The following is a 21,138-nucleotide window of genomic DNA, read 5'->3' as shown; positions in this document are numbered from 1 at the left end:
TCTAAGGCAAAGGAAACAAAAGCAAAAATAAACTATTGGGACTACACCAAAATAAAAAGCTTCTGTACAGCAAAAGAAACAATCAATGAAACAAAAAGACAACCTACTGAATGAGAGAAGATACTTGCAAACAATATATCTGATAAGGGTTTAATATCCAAAAAATATAAAGAACTTATGCAACTCAACACAAAAAGAACAAATACTCCAGTTAAAAATGGGCAGAAGATATGAACATTTTTCTGAAGAAGACATACAGATGGCCAAGAGACAAAGTTGCTCAACATCACTCATCAACAGGGAATTATAAACCAAAACCACAATGAGATATTCCCTTACTCTGTCAGAATGTCTAAAATAAGAAATGTAAGAAGCAACAAGTGCTGGCGAGGATGTGGAGAAAAAGTGACATTACTGATATAAACTATTAAAAAAATTTTTTAATGATTTTTTTTAAGTAATCTCTATACCCATCGTGGGGCTCAAACTCAGAACCTTGAGATCAGGAGTCACATGTTCCACCAACTAAGCCAGCCAGGCACCCCTGATTTAAACTACTTGATCTGTCAAAGAATTGTAGAGCTTTGATTTAGGCTCTGCCTTGGTTAAGATTTTTAAGAACTTCTGGGACACCTGGGTGGCTCAGTTAGTTAAGTGGCTGCCTTCGGCTCAGGTCATGATCCCAGCGTCCAGGGATCGAGTCCCGCATCAGGCTCCTTGCTCAGCAGGGAGCCTGCTTCTCCCTCTGCCTCTGTGCCACTCTGCCTGCCTGTGCTCTCTCTCTCTCTCTGACAAATAAAGAAATAAATAAAATCTTAAAAAAAGATTTTTAAAAACTTTTCTTCACCTCAAAGATTTATGAACTAAAATTTAATGTTTATGACTAGATTATAACAAAATATTTACCAAAGCATACTGCACCAGTAAATGTTGGACTAAAAGTTTTATCTGTGTTATCTAATTTAATTCTCTGAATTCTGTTTGATAGTATTAGAAAAAAAATCCCTATTTTACAGGTGTGGTATCCAAGATTAGAGAAGTTAATAAGGACTTTGACAGATAGTATCACCCTGCTGAAAAGTTGTAGAGCCAGGATTTCTACCCATTTATCTGTCTATCTCTAAGAATCTTTCCTCTTGATGATGTTTTAATGCCTGTCATACACACAGTAACATTTGGTCATACAACAGTTTCAAAGTTCATCATTCCTTCTAAGACTTTATATCTGTTGTTACGTTTTATAATTTTAATATTTATAAAAATATAATTTGTATATGGATAATTTTAAAATTCAAATTAAATAATCATATGTAAGGAAAAATAAAAACATCCAGCTGAAACTGATTTTAATATATGATGGTTTAAGCATAGGAATCATCTCTGATATACATATAGTTAGATAAAAAAATATTCTAACATAATAGCACATAAGCTATTCAAAAGGAACAATTTATTGGTTCATAAAAGATTTCTTGACTTTTAATAACGCTAGAATTAGGCCATCATTAAGTTGTAAGTTCTCAAAAACTGCATTGCGTGTATCTTTTTTTTTTTTTTAAGATTTTATTTATTTATTTGACAGACAGAGATCACAAGTAGGCAGAGAGGCAGGCAGAGAGAGAGGAGGAATCAGGCTCCCCGCTGAGCGGAGAGCCCAATGTGGGACTCGATCCCAGGACCCTGAGATCATGACCTGAGCTGAAGGCAGAGGCTTTAACCCACTGAGCCACCCAGGCACCCTGCATTGCCTATATCTTTAAGAGGTGTCCTAAAAGATACTATTGGTCATGCCAATATCTTACTTTATATATGCTAGCAATTCCAAGTCATAACCTTATGTTTCAGTGGTATGTGTTATTCTTCCAAAGTAACATATTGGCAGCAAGTAGGAGAAGAACATAATTAATGGGTAATATAAGAGTTGTCAAGAGACATATCAAGTGCAACAAACATGTTTGGTTCCAGAAACCATAAATTGAAAAAGTGAACTGTATGAATTGTGACGTATTTATAGGTCCCATGTATTTCAGCAAATTTTCCTACTATCTACTGCTTGGAAAGTGAAACCTTGTTTATTCGTTTTCTGCTTTATTGTGAGACCTAGCCATTGAGATTTGATAGCTAAACATAGACCTCTAAAATTAGTATATCATTCCGAATCACAAACTCTTCTCTGTGTAAGTAGTTAAAGAAGAGGATTTGGTAATGGACATCTAACTAAGGAGTCCTGGTAATATTCGTATGAAAGAGTAATTATTTCAGAAAGGATGACCTTATCATGTAACAATCCAGGAAAAAGAGCCGAAGTAGGGAGGAGGTTGTGCTGTTGAGGATCAGACATTTAAGGAGCCCAATCTTAAAGCTGTTTGCTGTAGAAAGGCTGCTTTCTTAGAAGTTGGTAAATGGAAGGGTTAGAGTAATAAGGAACAAGAAGACAACAATCTATAGAACTTTGTTCTTATTTTTTTAAGATTTTAATTGGGGCAAATGAGTGAAGATTATGTATGTACATATGTATGTGTGTGTGTATGTATGTATGTATGTATGTATTCCCAAAGATTCCTATTAGGACCCTATTCCAAAAGAGCCTGATGTGAGCTATCTTAATACCAGAGGGAAATCTTTCACTTTGGCCAAAAAACCCCAAAAAACCAAAAAACCAAAAAAACAAAAAAAAAACGAAAGCAACAACAACAAAAAACACCCATTCCCATAAACGGTTACAATTGATGCAATGTTTGTGTAACATTCATACAGGACTTCATGCTACCAGCACAAACAATGAGGTTCCTTTAGCGGAGTAAATTAAATGTTTATTTTGTTTGCTTCATCAGTGAAGATTTAATTTTATGTATTATATAGTATTTTACTTTAGGGTGATGATATTGTTGGTGATCATGGCAAAAGCCAGCTTATATATCCTCACCACCCTTTTTGTTATTTAATATTTTAAGTTATTACCTGAAGTGAAGTTTCTGGACATGGCTGGGTAGATAGATTTAATACAGATTGAATTCAGAGATTTGGGCAGTAGGAATCAGTGCTCTTTACCAATATGACTCTATTCAGGTACTCACTGCAGTAGGTAACTTAGACCAGTGCATCTCAAAGCTCAACAGGCACACTGATTACCCAGAGAACCTTTTTAAATTGCAGATTCTGGTTCAGTAGGTCTGAAGTGCAGCCGAAAGTCTGCATTTCTTTCTCCTCCACCTCCTCCTCTTCCTTCTTCTTTTAAGATTTGTTTGTTTGTTTGTTTGTTTGTTTGTTTATTTATTTATTTATTTATTTATGGGAGAGAGACAGCAGGGGGGAGGAGCGGAGGGAGAAGGAGGAGAAAAGCAGACTCCCCGCTGAGCACGGAACCTGGTGCAGAGCTCAGTCTCAGGACTCTGAGATCCTGAGCTAAGCCAAAATCAGGCACTGGAAGCTTAACCAACTGAGCCACCCAGGTGCCCCAGGAAGTCTGCATTTCTAATAGGTTTTGAGGTGATACAGGTTCTATTGGTCCATGAGTCACAGTTTAAGTAATAAGGATTTAGACGTTAGTTATTATGACAGACTCAATTTTTTAGTCCAGTCTGAATATTTGTACAATCCGTGTTTTATTATTTTTTTGTTTCTTTTTTTTGCTTATTATAATGAGAGGTATAACATTTGAACCTAAACTTTAATGATGTAAATTTTTAATAATTTGGATTCCTGAATGTAAGAGATTTGAAATGGAAATATTGAAATGGAAGTAACTTGCTTTTCTTTTTTTTTTTAAGATTTTATTTATTTATTTGACAGACAGAGATCACAAGTAGGCAGAGAGGCAGGAAGAGATAGAGGAGGAAGCAGGCTCCCTGCAGAGCAGAGAGCCTGATGTGGGACTCGATCCCAGGACCCTGAGATCATGACCTGAGCCGAAGGCAGAGGTTTTAACCCACTGAACGACCCAGGCGTCCCAAATTGCTTTTCTTATATCATTGAAAATGAGTTTATAAGATCAGTCACTAGCAATATAATTTATTATATATGTATTATGGAAAATTAACAGAAACTGTGAGAAATAGGCCAAAAAAGTATATTAGTGAAATGAGAATAGTTGTAATATAAAATAGTTATCTTAAAAATAATCTGAGGAACTGTATTTTTTTAATCTAGGAAATAACATCAAGATTTATAATGAATGAACTAGCAGGAAAGAATCCTTTCATAATGCACGTCATAGAACAGCACCCACAGGTCAGGAACATAATCTCTCAGAGAAGAAAATGTGCAATATGTGGAAATTACTTTTTAACAATATGGCTGGAATGTGTTGAATTTGTTCCTCCACCAAAGGTAAATGATGCTTTTTGTGTGAATAGAGCCTAAGACCTTCTCTTATTCTTTGTCCTTACCCAAGTCAACCAATACTAACTAGATTTTTATCTAAGAATTTACTTCTGTGATAGTATAATGTTTTTTATTGAGCTTTATTGGTACATATTGACACATAACATTGTGTAAGTTTAAGGTTTATGTAAGGCATGTTGCTTTGGTACATTCATAAATTTGCAAAATGATTACCACCATAGTTATTTCTTTTTTGTGATGAGAACACCTCTAATCTATTAAACTAGCAACATTCAAGTATATGAAACAGTATTATTAACTGTACTTACCAGACTGTGCCCTAGATCCCTAGACTTGTTAGTCTTGTAACTTGAAGTTTGTACCCTTTGACCAATATCTCCCCATTTCTCCCACTCCCACCAACCACCACTTTACTACTTTACTGTATCTCTGAGTTTGTCTTTTTTAGATATTATAAGTTATATTTTAAGTGTTATTATAAAGTATTTTTCTCTCTGACTTACTTCATTTAGCATAATGCCCTCAAGATCCATTCAATTTGTAGCAAATAGAAGGATTTCCTTTCTCGTGGCTGAATAATACTCCTCTGTGTGTGTGTGTGTGTGTGTGTGTGTGTGTGTATGTATCTCACATCTTTTTTTATCCATCCACTGACAGACATTTACACTGTTTCCATGTCTTGACTACTCACTGTCGTGAGTAGTGCTGCAATGAATATGAGAGTACAGATACCTTTATGAAATAAGTAATTTCAATTTCTTTACCTATATACTCAGAAGTGGGATTGCTGGATCACATGGTAGTTTTATTTTTAATTTTTTGAAGAACATGCATACTGTTTTTCATAGTGGCTGTACTAATTTGCACTCCCAACAACAGTGTACTAGAGTTCTTTTTTTCCCATGTTCTTGCCAACACTTATCTCTTGCCATTTTAATGATAGCTATTGTAACTGGTGAAGCGGTATCTCATTACGGTTTCGATTTGCATTTCCCTGAATGAATAGTGATGTTGAGCACCTTTTCATGTACCTGTTGTCCATTTGTATGTCGTCTTTGAAAAAATGTCTATTCATTTTCTCTGCCCATTTTGTAATTAGGTAATTGATTTTTGTGCTGTAGGGTTACATGAGTTCTTTATATATTTTGGACACTAACCCTTTTTCACATATATCCTATAAATATTTCCTCTCATTTGTAGGTTGCCTTTTCATTTCACTGAGTTTCTTTTGCTGTGCAGAATCTTTTTAGTTTGGTGTAGACCCACTTATTTATTTCTTTTTCCTTTAATTGTGTTTTTGGTGTCCTATCCAGGAAATCACTTCCAAGACCAAGGTAAAAAGATTTTTCCCTTATGTTTTTTGCTTGGAGTTTTACAGTTTCAATTCTTAAATTTAAATCTTTGTCCATTTTGAGTTTATTTTTATGATTAGTGTAAGGTAGGGGTCCAATTTCATTCTTCTACATGTAATTATCCAGTTTTTCCAGTAGTATTGTAGACACTAACTCTTCTCCTTTGAGTATTCTTGCTTGCTTGTCCAACATTTGTTGACTATATATGTGAGGGTTTATTTCTGGGATCTAGATTTTGTTCCATTGGCCTAAGTGTCTGTTTTTATTCTGGTAAGATACTGTTTTGATTACTATAGGCTTTATAATACAGTTTGAAATCAGAAAGTGTGATGTATCCAGCTTTGTTCTATTTTTGGGAAGGGGGATTCCTTTGGCCGCTATGGATCTTTTGTGGCTTCATCCAAATTTTAGGATTGTTATTTTTCTATTTCTGTGAAAAATGTCATTGGAATTTTGATAGGGATTGCATTAAAGTTATAGGTGGTTTTGGGTAATATGGATATTTTGACAACATTAATTCTTCTGATCAATGAACATGGGATATCTTCCCATTTGTTTGTACCTTCAGTTTCTTTCATAAAGTCTTATAGTTTTCAGTGTAGAGTACTTTCACCTTGTTGGCTACATGTAGTCCCAGGAACTTTATTGTTTTTGATGTGCTGGTGAATGAAATTGTTTACTTTATTTCTTTTTTGGATGTTTTATTGTTGGTGTACAGAAACACGACTTTTTTTTTGTATGTTGACTTACTGAATTTATTGATTAGTGTTAGCAGGTTTTTGGAGGAGTCTTTAGGATTTCCTCTACATAATATCATAGCATCTGCAAACAAGGACAGTTATCCTGCTTTCTTTTCTATTAGGGCACCTTTTATTTCATTTTCTAGCCTGATTGTGCTGGCCAGGATTTTCAGTACTCTGTTGAACAGGAGTGAGACTATAGAGAGCTGAGCACAGTGCTTGGTACATATTTTATTTCTGAGAAAGGCTGATGAATCACAAGATCTGGATCTGAAAATCCAGTTCTTCCATTCTATTAGGTTATTAACATATCAAATGTATGTTAGAGAAAAACCTGGCAGAACTGCTGCCAGTGAGGGCTAATGTCAAGGTAAAATAATGGCTGAAGAGAAATTTAAAAGTGAAAACCAGTTGGACCTGAAATACCAAGAGAAGAGAGAGCTCATCAGTGGAAAATTGAAAATAAAAATGTAAGTTTAGGTTCTCAAGATGGGAGTAAATCTGTAGTCCTTATTGCTTATGTAACCTATCTGTGAATTGTTCACATTACCATCTGGCATTGATAGTTACATTCAAGAGACATTTAATGAGTATAATGTATGCCATATTACTTGGTAAAAGTTGTCCAAAAACTCTGCTTTTCACTGGTCATGACATGAACACCTTGCAGAAGTTGCCATTTTTCTTTTTTTCCCCCAATGAACATCTTTCAGTCTTTCTTAGGGAAAATGTTCTTTCTGTAATAGATTTTTTTTCTTAAAATCATCTGATGAGCTGTTAGTCTCATCTCAAGTAGAGAAGTCACACCTAATGATAGTAACTGGCTCCAACATTTATTTGGTACTGTGCCTCATATCATACTAAGCATGGTATACCTCAATTAACGTACACAATAACCTCACGACACCAGTGTTAAATCCAAGTTGCAGAGGAGCAAAGTACTTTGGCTCAGTTCACAAAGCTGCTGAGTAGGGTTTCTGTGGAGGGAACCCATGTACATTATTCCTTTCTCTTAACCAGACATGGTAGACCATTTTTCCGATGCTTTTCAACCCAGTTATATCTCATTTGCTTCAAATGAATTTAAGGCATTTATGTTAAAGAGCCTTATTCTATCATCATTTATTTACCTACTCAAACTCATGAATTTTTTTTACTACTACGTGTCAGGTACTTTACCAAGGGCTAGGAATATAGAGCTCCAGCCTCTCAGGAACTTACACGTTCTAAGGAAAGCGGTATAAGAAGGTGATTGGAATCTGACAAATTAGGCTTGATTATCAGCCGTGCCACTTAACCACCTGGGTCTTCTTAATTTCCTCTTTGAGGCTAAACTTCCATTGTAAAATTGCAATAATAAGAATAGTACATATCTCACAGGGCTGAGATGAATGATACATGAGGTTCTGTGCAGATGGTGCTTAGCACAGTACATGCACACTAGTGCATATTAGATACCAGCAGGATAGATATAAAAAATTAAGGCCTTCAGACAAGAAAGAATTATTACATTCTTGAGTAAGTACAGTGATGGAGGAATGCACAGGGTGCTCTGAGAAGAAGTCATCTCATGTAACTGGGAACATTCTCTGTCTATCCCTGGGGCCTAACACAGTGATTGTTCTTGGTACTTGAACGCATAATACATGTTAACATTATTTTAATAAGCTTTGCTTGTAAATGTGCTTTGAGTGATAGGGAAGTATTAGAATAAAGAACCAGTAGACAGGCATTTTTGGTAAGGGAACTCCCTGTGCAAAGGTAACATTGTGCAAGTAAATTACACAGTGAGTGCAGGAAACTCGCAGAGATGGGAGATGACGTTAGAGAGAGAAGCAGGTGTGAGAGGAGGATGGCGCTTGTGTTTGAACTTAATTTTGAAAGGTACTATATTGGTTTGTTACAGTTTGTTACAGCTGCTGTCCCAAAAGGCCACAGACTGAGAGGTTTAAACAACAGAAATTTATTTTCTCACGTTTCTGGAGGCTAGAAATATGACACCAAAGTGTCAGAAGGCTTGTTCTTTTGTGACTTCTTTCCTTGTCTCATAGATGGCTGTCATCTCTGTGTGTTCACATAATCTTCCCTTTGTACCCATCCATGTCCAAATTTCCTCCTCTTATAAGCACATGGTCACATTGAATTAGGGCCCACCATAATGACCCCATTTTAATATAATTACCATTTTAAGGACCCTACTTCCTAATATAGTCACATTTGGAGGTACAGGGGTTTAAGATTTCAACATTTGAATTTGTGGAGGGCATGTTTCAGCCCATAAGACCTACTTACAGTTGTTGAAACAACGGAGTAGCAAGATGGGGTTTTTAAATTTTTTGACAAAGAGAGGTTAGAGCTAGTGATGGGAATTGTTTATAAGAATTGTTTATATGAGATACCTGAAGCCAGGGGAATGAAGATTGCTCAAGAAGACTTATCTGGTGAGGTGAGAAGGTCAGAAGGACAGAACACTTGAGGATGATTATATCAGAGGGATGAACAAAAGCAGGAGTCAGCAAAGGAGATTGAGAAAATATAGTCAGGGAATCGGTGAGGGCCAAAATCAGGTAGTGCAAGCACAGATTTTCTAGCTATAAAACACAAATATGTGAGAAACAGGATTTTCTTACTTTTTCTTCTGTGGAACTTATCTTCTATTTGGGCCCTCATTCTACTGGAAAACTTATTTTAGTTAATTCCAAGTTTATGTGGTAATTTTATGATGTTTTTGGTTATTTAAGATATAATCTTGATCATTCAGGATTTCCTTCTCCTCCTTTTCTTCCTGTATTATCCAATTTTTGGAGCTCTTGAGTAGTGTCCCAGGTGGGCATCCTCTGAAGTTTATGGTCATCCTGTCAAGACCTCACACGTGGTCCTATCTTCCTGATGGTGTCTGCTCAGTTACCCACTTCCCATTGACCTTTGCTTATTTCTTCTGTGCCCTGTCCTTTTTAGTTCTGACCTTAGAATACCTTTGTCCTGCTTGTCCTTTCCTACCACAGTATTCTCTGGGTGAGATAATTTGGCTGTTCCCTTATTCTGCTATAGGCTCAAGCATGAGTTGGTTAAAGGTGCCAAGCTGAGAGATTCAGAGCTGAGGAGAAAAAACTGGGCTAGAAAATTGGGAGAGGAACATGGTATCCTTTGTGTCATTAAATGTCATTAAATGGGAAGCAGGTTCCATTGGTCAGAAACCAAATGAGAACACAGAAATAAAGTCTACAAGTCTTGACTAATCTCCAAGAAATGTATAGTATAAAGGTAGAGTAATAGGATGTTTCCTCGAGGGTGAGGAAGGCTTGAGGAAAGATTTTGAGGATGAAGAAATACATGATTTGTAGGCTGTGGACAGAGATAATAGAAGATGAAACGTAAAATTAGTCTGTGTTTTGTGCTAATTCAGGAAGGGTTTAGTGTTTTGATTATGTGCTGCCTACTTTAAGGAATTAATAGGGCTAGAATTGGTTACCACATGATAAGCCTCATCTTTTCCATCACCTTAAGGGATTGAGTAAGCTAAAAAGAGCAGATTTGAAAGTTCTTAAATAACTAGAAAATGGATAGTGGTGGTACTTTCCCACTTAGAGTATGATTTGTATGTATTTTTTTCCTTCAGTTACCTTTAAGGGGTGCTTACTCTGTGCAAGGTACTGTGCTAGCCTCTAAGCATCCAAAGATGGATAGGACAGTCCATGCCATTGAGGAAATCATGGACTATTTATTTAAAAAACAGTGTGATAAGCATTATAATGAGGTGTTATATACTCCTACTGTGGCATCACAGACGAAGCAAGCAGCTACTTAGGAGGTGTCCCTGTCTGTTCAGGCCGCTATAATGAAATACTACAGACTGAGTGGCTTATAAATGACAGAAATTTATATCTTCCAGTTCTGGAGGCTAAAAGTCGGAGATCAAGGTGCCAGCATGGTTGGTTGAGGGCCCTCTTTTGGGTCACACATTTCTTGTTGTATTCTCACATGTTGGAAGATGCTAGGAAGTCTCTTCTTTTTTTTTTTTTTTTAAGATTTTATTTATTATTTATTTGATAGACGGAGATCACAGAGAAGCAGGCAGAGAGAGAGAGGAGGAAGCAGGCTCCCCGTTGAGCAGAGAGCCCGACGCAGGGCTCGATCCCAGGACCCTGGGATCATGACCCGAGCCGAAGGCAGAGGCCCCAACCCACTGAGCCACCCAGGCGCCCCTAGGAAGTCTCTTCTAAGACCCAATCATGATGGCTTTGTCTTCCTGATCTAATCACCCCTCAAAGGCCTCCTCTTCTAAAGTCATGACATTAGTATGAGGACTAACACATGAATTTTGGAAGGACACCAACATTCATCTTATAGCAGGAGGCTTAGGGGAAACTTTTCTGAGGAGGCGATATTTGAGTAACATGAGGTCACAATGTTCGTATTAACTTGATTACTTGGTTTTCATTGCCTCCTTTTAGAGGTGAAGCAACTAAATAAGATAAGCAGTTTGTTCATCATAAGTTTCAAATCTTTGAGGTTAGGACTTGAGTTAATGCCTCCTGATAGCCCCTTCAGTTCTCTCTTTGTTGTACTTCTATAGCATACACACTTTTTTATTTTGAACCATAAAAGAAAGTGCAAATAAATTCATTGATTGATGGTTATATTATTATCCACAACAGCTGCCTTCCTATATTTGAAAGACTGTCAGGTGGAAGAGAGATGAGGTTTTTCCTCTGTTGACTTATGGTGTGGAACCTAGCATGACCGGCATTCAGGCCAGATGAAGCGAAGACTTTTCCTATGGGATTTTATACAGATGCACACACACATGCACTCATGCGTGTTAATACTGGTCATTACTGAACAAGACAATAAGGATGGAAGAAAGGATAGGAGAATAACAAGGTTTGGTATCTACATAATTTCATTTTAAAAATTAAAAGCAAAGGGCACCTGGGTGGCTCAGTTTGTTAAGCATCTGCCTCTGCTTTTGGCTCAAGGTCAGGATCTCAGGGTCCTGGAATCAAGCCCTACATCAGGCTCCCTGCTCAGTGGGGAGCCTTCTTCTCTCTCTGCTGCTCCTTCCAAGCCATATTCTCTCTCTCACAAATAAGTAAATAAAATCCTTAAAAAAATTAAAAGAGGAATAAAAATATCTTTTTATCAATTAAGTATGTCTGAGTGCATTATAAACATAACAGAATGGCATAAAAATATAGCATGGGTTAAAAACATAATGGTTAAAAAAATAAGTCAGAGACCTAGGTGTGAACACTTTCAAATGGCAGAAAATATTCAGTTATTGAAGAAAGACATGATTCCTCACATTGAAATAGCACATTGGGTGCTAAGGAGAATAAAAAGAACAAATCCATCTCTGGACCCATTTTGGTAAAACTGCATTATGACAAAGAGGAGCTATTAAGAGCTAAAAATAAATTTTTAATAAAATAGATCACCTACAAAGAAATGACAATGGACTGAAAGCAGATGCCAGGAAAAAATGGTATAATATCCTCAAGCACTAAGAGAAAATAGCTCAAAATCTAGAATTGTATGCCTAGATAAGTTGATAGGCAAAAGACATTGGAAGGTCAAGAAATCGTGAGAAGAAAAAATTTGAAAAGGAAAATTATTTTGCTTTGAAATAGCCACTGATCTTAACTTTATTAAAATAATTGAAAAAATTAAGTAACATTTAGTAAGTTTGTGACAGTGAAAAAAGTATGTAACAGTGGAATTAGAGTAAGTGTATACTATGAATTTATAAATTATGCCAAATAAATTTAAGGATATTTAAAAATTGGATAAAGAAAATTTAGATTGGGATATACATTACCTGGTACTTGACAGTTAAAACATCTTATTTTAATGGAGTTGTTTAGTTTCCTGTTTCTAGAATGAAAATGTGCACAAAATACATGGGATGATAATCAGATTAACCGTGTTGGTAAACAGTTGCTTTTATATGTCTTTAGGATTTTATGTTGCTTTTCCACTTAAGTAGGAAGAGATTATACAAAAACTAGTTTGCCTAGAAGCCTTCCTTTCTATTAAAAAAATTTAATATCTTAATTATCTTTTCAGGAATGAAATTTAGAGAACGCTGACCTTTAGAGTAAATACTTTATCATGAAGGGAGAGCCCATTTGATAATGCCAACGTCTGGTTGCTTTGTTGTGCTTTACAGAATGTTCTGTCTCTGCCGGAGTTTGCCATCTGAAGGCACAGTTGAAGAGGGAAGACACTTGATGACAAATGGGTCTTTATTCTTGACATAAAACAACTAGAAACAACTAAATATCGAATTGTAATTGCTTGTATTCAGATGAATGTGAAATTATGTGGTACTTATGAAGTAATGAGATGAGGACTGAAAAGTAGCTGATGAAAAGTTTTGCTCAATATCAAATATTAACCTTTACCATAATTCATCCAGATGCTATTGTGTTTTTCCAAATGTTACAGCTCTTGCCATCTGAGTTAAACAAGTCCTTAGCAATGATAGAATTATCAATAATTTCAGTGTAGTAGATATTTAAGTATTAACTGCTAATGATATAAATCTTTAAAATAGCAACAAAAGCTAACCCTTTTAGTTACTATCAGCTTGGGTCATATTTGAACTAGTAACTTAGAGGTAACCTAAATAGTCTCATAAAATCTTTTCCAAACACTTAAGAATGATCCTGGGCCCAAGATATGCATTTGATAGTTTTCATTTTGTATAGTTACATTGGTTGAACTTAACATTTCCCCAGATACCTTTAAAGTTGAAGAGTTTAGGGAGGGAACCATTTGGAACATGAACTCTCAACCCTGTGTTGAATGATGTAATGTAATTAAAACTATCCTCAAAAGAGATTAGATTGAGTAGGTTTCACTACAAATGAGTGAAAATGCTGATCTACTCTATGAAAATAAATGAAAATTTGTGACCTTAATTCCTTTTTTATGACAAGCTGCCAGTAATGAAACATAAGATTACATTTAATAATTTTACTCATTACTTATAGAGCAAAATCTTACTTTGCAGTAAAAAGTTATTACTGTTTAGATACCACTGACATTCATTTATGAAACTGATCATTTCAGCCAACCAACTGTGAAAATGAATGTAGGTTTTAAAACATTTATGCAGTGGTTAGTCAATTTAATGTACATTAGGCACTAAGAGGATCAGAAGGCATCACATTTCTAATTCTAAACAGTTGTGAAAGTAATATGTATTTATTGTTCAGAAAAATTGAAATGGTGTGAATGTTCTTTATTATTTTATTCAGAAAATAGCAAAACAGTTATAATATAAATGAACTCACACACTGTATCTTGATTACTTCTAGTCCTATGGGAACTCATTGAATTTTCTTTTCTCTTTAGAAAACTCTCCCTTTTGTTCTTAAACTGCTGGGTAGAGTCACAGTTGTATTCAATATCTATGATTATTTTTTCTTCTAAAGAATCTCAAATTGCATTCAACTTCAGCACCTTTATCTGGACCATTTTGTGTCCCCAAAATGTTTGAACCTCTCACGTGAAATTCAAAAGACACTGATTACGCAGACATGGTGTTGGAGAGCAGGATCCACTCTGTAGAGGAGAGACTGCTGCTTAGCTGGATGCGTGGCTGGGACATAAGCAGGGATTTCTTCCTGGTTTCTGCTCTTACCACAGTCCAAAGTGCCCTACAGGCAGAATGACCATGTCATGTATTACTTCAGCCAAGATGCTTTTGCGAGTGAAAGTGAACATTATTAATAAGCTGGAAAACCAGCAAGAAATCAGGACTGTCCTGGGCAAATCTGAATGTGTGGCTCCCCTTCTTAAATGGAGCAGTTAACTTTAGAGTAGTGCTCATTGCTGGTTTTTCTCACTGCTGGTGTGGAGAATTGTCATTCTTAGATTTTTAAAAATTATTTTCAGTCACTCTGTAAATATTTGAAGTCCTGCTTTAAACAGGAAACTCCGGTTCCAAGTACAGGGCAGATAAGTAGGGGAACTAGTTGGTCCCAAATGGTTTAAAATCTAAGAGCTTAAACTCTAAAGATGAAAAAGACATTAGCAATACAAACTAAATGTTAAATGTGTGGTAAGAGCTTTAGTGCTTCATAGTGGAAGACGAGATCATTTTAAGTTGTCTGGCCTGGAAGGTACCCAGAAAGATGCTGCGACTTTACAAGGCCTTGGCATAGGTAAAATTCAGATACATGGAGAAGGAGGCAGAGGGGATATTTTAGAAGAGAATGATATGGAGGAGAATGGATCTTGTTCATAGGGCAGTGAATCAGTTAAGTTAGTTCATGGAATGGGAGGAGACATTATTTAAAAAATGAGGTCAAATTCTATAAACCTGTCAAAGGATAGAATAAGGAGTTTGAACTTGATCCCATTTGGAAATGGAGTCCTACTAAATGTGGACAAGTCAATGATATAAAGAAAGATGTATTTTAGAAGGAATCATTTGACAGTACTGTTCAGGATTAATTGGAGGTTGAAGAGAAGGGAAGATGAAGAAAAAAGACCAATTAGTGGTTGCCTAGTGTGGGTGTAAGGTGTATCATTAGAAAATGCAAGGAAAGAGCTTCCCTGGGAGGAGGATGGATGATGGAACTTGATTGATTGGATAAGGGAAACTGCAGAAGGGTGTGAAGGAGAAAAACCAGGAAACTCCTGAGGGAGCTGATCTGGGAGGCAAGACCCCAAGTTTTATCACAGACATACTGAGTTTCAAGTGTTGTGCGGGTAATTCACTTGAATATATTTAGCCGGTTGCAGGTAGATCAGAACAGCAAAGCAGTGTACTTCTGTGCGTTATCTGAAAATGTGTGCGATTTCCAACAACTGTTTATTCTTTCAGAGAATTCTGCATATTGTTATTAAACCATAACCAAAATCCTGCCCTGGTGAAAGAAGCTAGGAGGAATACTGTGACTAACACTGAGTAAGAGTTTAGAGAACTTAATGTCTAGTTCTCTCTCTAGCTTGAATTCTGAGGCTTAAGCTAAACCACCTTTCTTCTCTTTATATCTGGACTAATTTCCTTATCTGGGCAATGAAGAGATTAGACCAAAGCCTCTCCTAGCTTCAGAGTGTCTGAGGGGTTGTCATAGTCATGCTTTTCATGGTCCTGCTAATTTGGATCATGAGACCAGTATTAGTTTCCCATTGCTGCTGTAACAAATTGCCATAAACTTCGTTTCCTAACAAAAATTTATAATGTCACAGTTCAGTAGAAGGTCCGAAGTCTAACACGAGTCTCACTGAGCTAAAAACAAGGTGTCAGTAGGGCTGCATTGCTTTCTGGAGACTCTAGGGGAGGATCCATTTTCTTGTTCTTTCCAGCTTTTAGAGGTCACTGACATTCCTTGGCTCAAAGCCAACATTGGCAGGACTGTCCTCAACATCACATCACTTGGATCTTCTCTTCTGTCTCCCTCTTCCACTTTTAACAATCTGTGTCATGAAATTGGGCCCACCTAGATAATACAGAATAAATATGTACCTCTCGAGGTCCTTGTATTAATCATACCTGTAAAGTCCCTTCTGCAATGTAAGGTTAACATACATATTCACAGATTCCAGGCATTAGGACATGAACCTCTTTGCAAGGGGGGTTCAGATATTACTCTGCCTACTATGATACTTTTCTGAAGAAAACAGGAAACCATCTTACTCTTTTCCTATGCTTTCTGGTTCATGTAATACTGAAACCTTATTCAAAGCTTCGCTTTATACTGTGATGTTAATATATATTTTGACAATTTTTTATTTCTCAGTTTAAAACATGACAGTAATGTCACTGATAAAGCAGGTGTTGAATTTTTTTAAAAACTCAATTCCACCATTCAAAAAATACAAAACTTAGTAAATGTATGTTTTTAAACTTAAAATATAAAACTGCTTTTTCCTAAAATAGGGAGAGGATGTAATCATATATTCATTTGCTTTAGGAAATAATGCATTTGGCTATACATAGTAAAGGGTGAAAAATTAGACTGGTATATTTTCACATTTTAAAGCTTTTTGCTATAAAGATACTTCAGAATAAAAGCATGTCTAATCATAGACAATTCCTTTTGCTTTTCTAACTTCAGCTTGACAGAAAGAAGATTTCAGATATTTCAATCTCTCTCTGTAAACAACAACCAAAGCAGTAATTATCTTCCACAGAATCTTGAAGTTATGTTAATTGAGGCCTGTGAAGAGAGGTCCTCTATAAGAGGTTGTGTCATTATTCTTTTGTAACATGCTCAAATGGGCAAGTGTCATACTGGTAGAAACCATTGTGATGAAGCCACAAATGGGCATAGAAATTTAAATGGATATCAGCACGTCAGGCATTTGAGACTTTTTTTTTTATGAAAACATTACTGTGTCCAGTGATTCTAGATGGAAAAGTATGTTCCCAAGGAATTATGTTGGGTTCATTTTTCTTAGTAAAATTTCAAACAATTCACAGTACTGAGAGATATCAGAAATAGTAATTATTAAGTCATACAATAATTACAAGCAAAGTTTCATATTCAGTACAAAACTGATAATGGTCCTTGATAAAATAAACTTCTAAAAAATGAAACAAAACATTTTATTCTAATTAACTAAACTTTGATACCCTAAGAAGGGGAAAGAGGGATACAGAACCTTTGCATTCCTGCTTGCAACAAGAGCCAATCCAAACCCTGCCCATACAGTTTCTTAATGACACAAGGGGAAATGGCTAAAACCACAGTGGAAATGGAAAATGTCTTTAATCGTTTCTGTTGTAAACTTCTTACCTCATGGAGAAACTGGACAAAGAGAATCAGATTAACTCTATGGCTCCACTTGTTTCCTTGGTTTATGTTTGTCTTTCTTTCTGTAAACTCCTCTTGGTTCATGGCTGTACTCTTTTTGTTCTAGTTTCTTAAATAGCCACTAAGTGAGGTATTTTAGTGTGATTTATTTTGACAGCCCTTAGTTCTAGATGAAATGTGCTACAGTAGTAAGCAGGGTTAGCTGGTTGGACCCATATGCAAAGCAGAAAAAACACATTTAGCTTTTGAGCACAATTTCTACACTTAGCCATTACAATTCAGTCAATCACTATGATCTCATATAGATTTAAAATACTGTATATAATGTGTGCATCATTGGAAAACTTTATGAATTCTTCTTACCTCTAGACTAATGTATTCATTTATTGTTGATAGTCCATGCTTCAGTATTTTATGGTCTATTTATTATTTATACTGTATTGTTTCCCCAATACCATATGCACATTCTTGAACTTATGCTCTCACTTCTCCCTCTTTTTCAGTGTCCTTTCATGTCCTTTCCAGGTAGTCACACCCTGGTCATCCTTCAAATCCCAGCTCACCATTTTCTTACATTGCAAAATGTTGCTTAATGTGCAGCCTATGGTGGTGTCTCCCTTCTCTGAATTAATATAGAACCTATCATGGTGTTGAACCATATGTTTCTAGTTATATTTTGTGTTTACATATTAGCTTTCCAACTAGATACTGAAAAGATTCTTTGAGGCAGAGATTATTTGTTATTTATATCTTTGTATTCTTGGAACTTTGCTTAATGTGGTTCAGATTTTAGGTTGCTTATAATTTGTCAGAATTCTTGGTTGCAAGTTAAAGAAACCCAACTTATGCACTAGTTAACTAACTAACCAACTAACTAACTAATAATGAGTAATAAACAAGGCCTAGGAATGGGTCTGTCTAAATATTTAGTCATGCTGGGTCAGGTAACCCAAATTTATCATCAGGAATCCGTCCTTCTATGTGTATTGTCTCTGTTTTCCTTTGTCCTGGTTTTGCACTCATTGTACCCTACACTATGCCCTCTGGCAATAGAGGGAGAGCTTCTTTCTCTTAGTAGATCCAGGGAAAGCCCTAGGGCTGATGTTCTTTGACTTTATTGGACTCTCTTGGGTTATGTGCCAGGCTTGAGTTACATGGCTGTCTTGAGCCAGGGGGTGGGATCAGTTATCCTCTCTCTTCCATAAAATAAACACTGAAATCAGTGAAGGGGTGGTTCCCAAAAGGAAAAGACAGGCTTTTATGCCAGCAGAATGGGGAATAGATGCTGGATAAACAAAAATAAGATACTGAATCGAGATTTCAGTAAATATTTGCTGATTGATCAGCTAAACTTCCTTTTAGGAATAAAGTCAGATTTGTTGAGAGTCTGTACCATTTTCCACCTTAATCCCAGATATTTTCTCATTAGAAAGTGCCATGTATCCTCTGAGCACTTCATAGTCATGGTTGGAGGGATGAAAAGGTGATATCACATATGACTTTGACTTCCCCACTGATTTACCACCAAGGTTGGAAGGCTATTACTCTCTCAAGGGTGGATTTATAACTGTGCTTAGGTATTTGAGCCTTTAAACGGGCCCTCACTGTTCTTTTGTGAAAGAGTGAACAAAACAGTAAGGAAATCTCTCACTGTGCATTGTGATGATGACAGCCCAATGGGTTCATGATAAAAGCAAGTGTCCCTGTCAATGAGTTACACTATTAGTTGTGTGACTGTTTTGGATTCTTTGACTGAGAGCTATGTTGACTTCAGAGGTTGTTTATAAAGCATACAGATGGTAAGCTTTTGAAGTTGCCATTATTTCCAGCATTAGTGGTGAAGACATGTATGCTAAGATGGCTAACAAGGTTTTTGACTGCCTATTTTGTGCACTGAGAATGAAAAACAGATTTGAAGTACAGAATTTTAAGTCACGCATTGGGCAAATTGTCTGAAATCTAGCCAATCTTAATGAACATTTTATGCATAATGAGCAAAGAATATTAAGATTAATTTCCACGGGCAAATGGATGGTGGACAAGCCAAACCAAGATATCCGTTGGGGAGTTCAATAAAGGTCTGCTGATTGATCAATTTAACATCCCTATAGGGCAGAACTCAGGTTTGTGTGGATTCTGTATCATTTTTTACTTTTATCTGAAACTCATTATGGTTAGACTGAGTAATAATATATTTGGGTAAAAGCATAGATAATCCTTTATCATTTGAATTTTGTTAATTTTTTTTAAAGATTTAATTATTTTGGAGAGGGAGAGAATGGGAGGAGGGACAGAGGGAAAGGAAGAGAGGGAATCTCAAGCAGACTCTTCACTGAGCCCGGCATGGAGCTGGACCTCAGGACCCTGAGATCATGACCTGAACTGAAACCAAGAGTCAGACACTCTGCTGACTGAAGCACCCAGGCCCCCCTTTGTTTAGTTTTGAAGATGCCTTTCTTAGCTAGTTAATTTATTTTTGTGTGGGAAAAGAGCAAATCAAGCATAAATAGAATAGTGTGCCCTTTAGAAGTTAATGATATGAAATCTCAGAGAAAGTTAATGTTTATTTTATTCAAAAATATTTATTGAGTACTGCTTTAATTTTATTTTTAATCTTTACCTTTTAGAACTGGAAGATAAGCAGAAATCTACAGCTGGTACCTCTTCGAATATTAATTTGTTCTTACAAATGTTTTAATCAACGTGGCCCTAACCTCTTTGGAATTGCTCAACTGTAGAGTTGGTGAGCAGCTCATTTAGAGTCTCACATGACTTGCCCCCCCCCCCAGGCTCTGCACACGGAGTCAGATTATACCCTACTTATGACACCATACTGTGTCTCTTCTTTTTCCCAGCACATTAACAAAGGAAGAAAAATAATTTACTTGTAAAGATCCCAATTTAACCGCTATACTCTACCTTTAGCTTGCTTAGACTCTAGGTGTGCTGTTTCTTCTTCGATTTAAAAACAAAATAAAGAATGGAAAAATAAAGATCTGTGTGGCAAGTGAGTGTTATATTTTCCTGTCATTTGATGGCCACCGCCCTCCTTTTCTAGATAAGTGTTAAGAGACTTTGATGGGGACAAGTATTTATTTTATGCATGTTTTGCAATCGAAAGAGAATTACTTTTTAGTGCGAGTTGTATCACATTTGTATGATTTCAGCTGAGCTCTTATTTTTAAGAGGCACTAACGTCTTATTGACTAAGGTAAAAACTTTATTCCATTTAAAACTGAGTAGAAACCTGGAAACTGAGGCTTGGTTAATCCTAACATCACTTTGTTTCTACTTTTAAAGTTTTGTAATTTTTTGTTTTTGTTTTTCACAAGAGAAATGTACAGAAGCCAGGGCAGTAGCGCTGAAATGAGAATTTGACTCATTTTCTCTGAAGGACAACAGAAAAGTAGAGAAAGAAGTTATGAAAATACATGACATAGGTCCCATAGACCAGTGGTCTTTGTATGTGTAGTTCAGTCTGGCAGCAGCCGCATCACTCGCGACCTTGTTGGAAGTACAAAGTATCTGGCCCTACCCCAGACCTACTAAATCAGAAACTGGGGGAGTAAGACAGCAGTCTGTGTCTTAACAGATCGTCCAGGTGATTTTGAGCCACGCTGTCATGTGAGAGCCATAGGTACTGACGAAGAGAAATTTGCTATAGGTTCAGGAAAGCAAGAAATTTAATCATTTTATGTTTAAATCCCACTAGAACTATGTTTCTTCATGTAACTATTTGGTGGTACTTCTGGTGGAAAGCTGAGTGGATTCTCATTTTCCATTTATTTTATTATTTATGTTACCTTCCCAGCGAGGCCTTTTTTAGTTCACTTCAGGATATACTCCTCTATGTACCAGAGTTGCCTCTAGCATGCCTGGGAAGGTAACTCAATGGAGCTCAGCTGAAAGGCCTTCAATCCCAAAGAATAC

The 21,138-nt window shown here is 36.3% G+C and overlaps 1 protein-coding gene across 2 annotated transcripts in view; it reads left to right on the top strand.

The window, feature by feature from the left end:
- LOC111146846 (leucine rich repeat containing 69) overlaps positions 1-19,946 on the top strand; it is a 105,695-nt gene extending 85,749 nt beyond the window's left edge. For both annotated transcript variants that reach the window (XM_022502553.1, XM_022502552.1), the window contains 2 exons: positions 4,150-4,329; positions 19,836-19,946. In XM_022502553.1, the coding sequence (XP_022358261.1) occupies positions 4,150-4,329; positions 19,836-19,946 (291 nt within the window). The remainder of the gene's footprint in view (positions 1-4,149; positions 4,330-19,835) is intronic.
- The last annotated feature ends 1,192 nt before the right edge of the window (positions 19,947-21,138 follow it).

This window comes from Enhydra lutris, unplaced genomic scaffold (assembly GCF_002288905.1).
Source record: "Enhydra lutris kenyoni isolate GAN:26980312 unplaced genomic scaffold, ASM228890v2 scaffoldscaffold14, whole genome shotgun sequence".
Lineage (NCBI taxonomy): Eukaryota > Metazoa > Chordata > Mammalia > Carnivora > Mustelidae > Enhydra > Enhydra lutris.
Note: the sequence above shows the minus strand (reverse complement) of the source record. Positions and strands in the feature narration are given on the sequence as shown.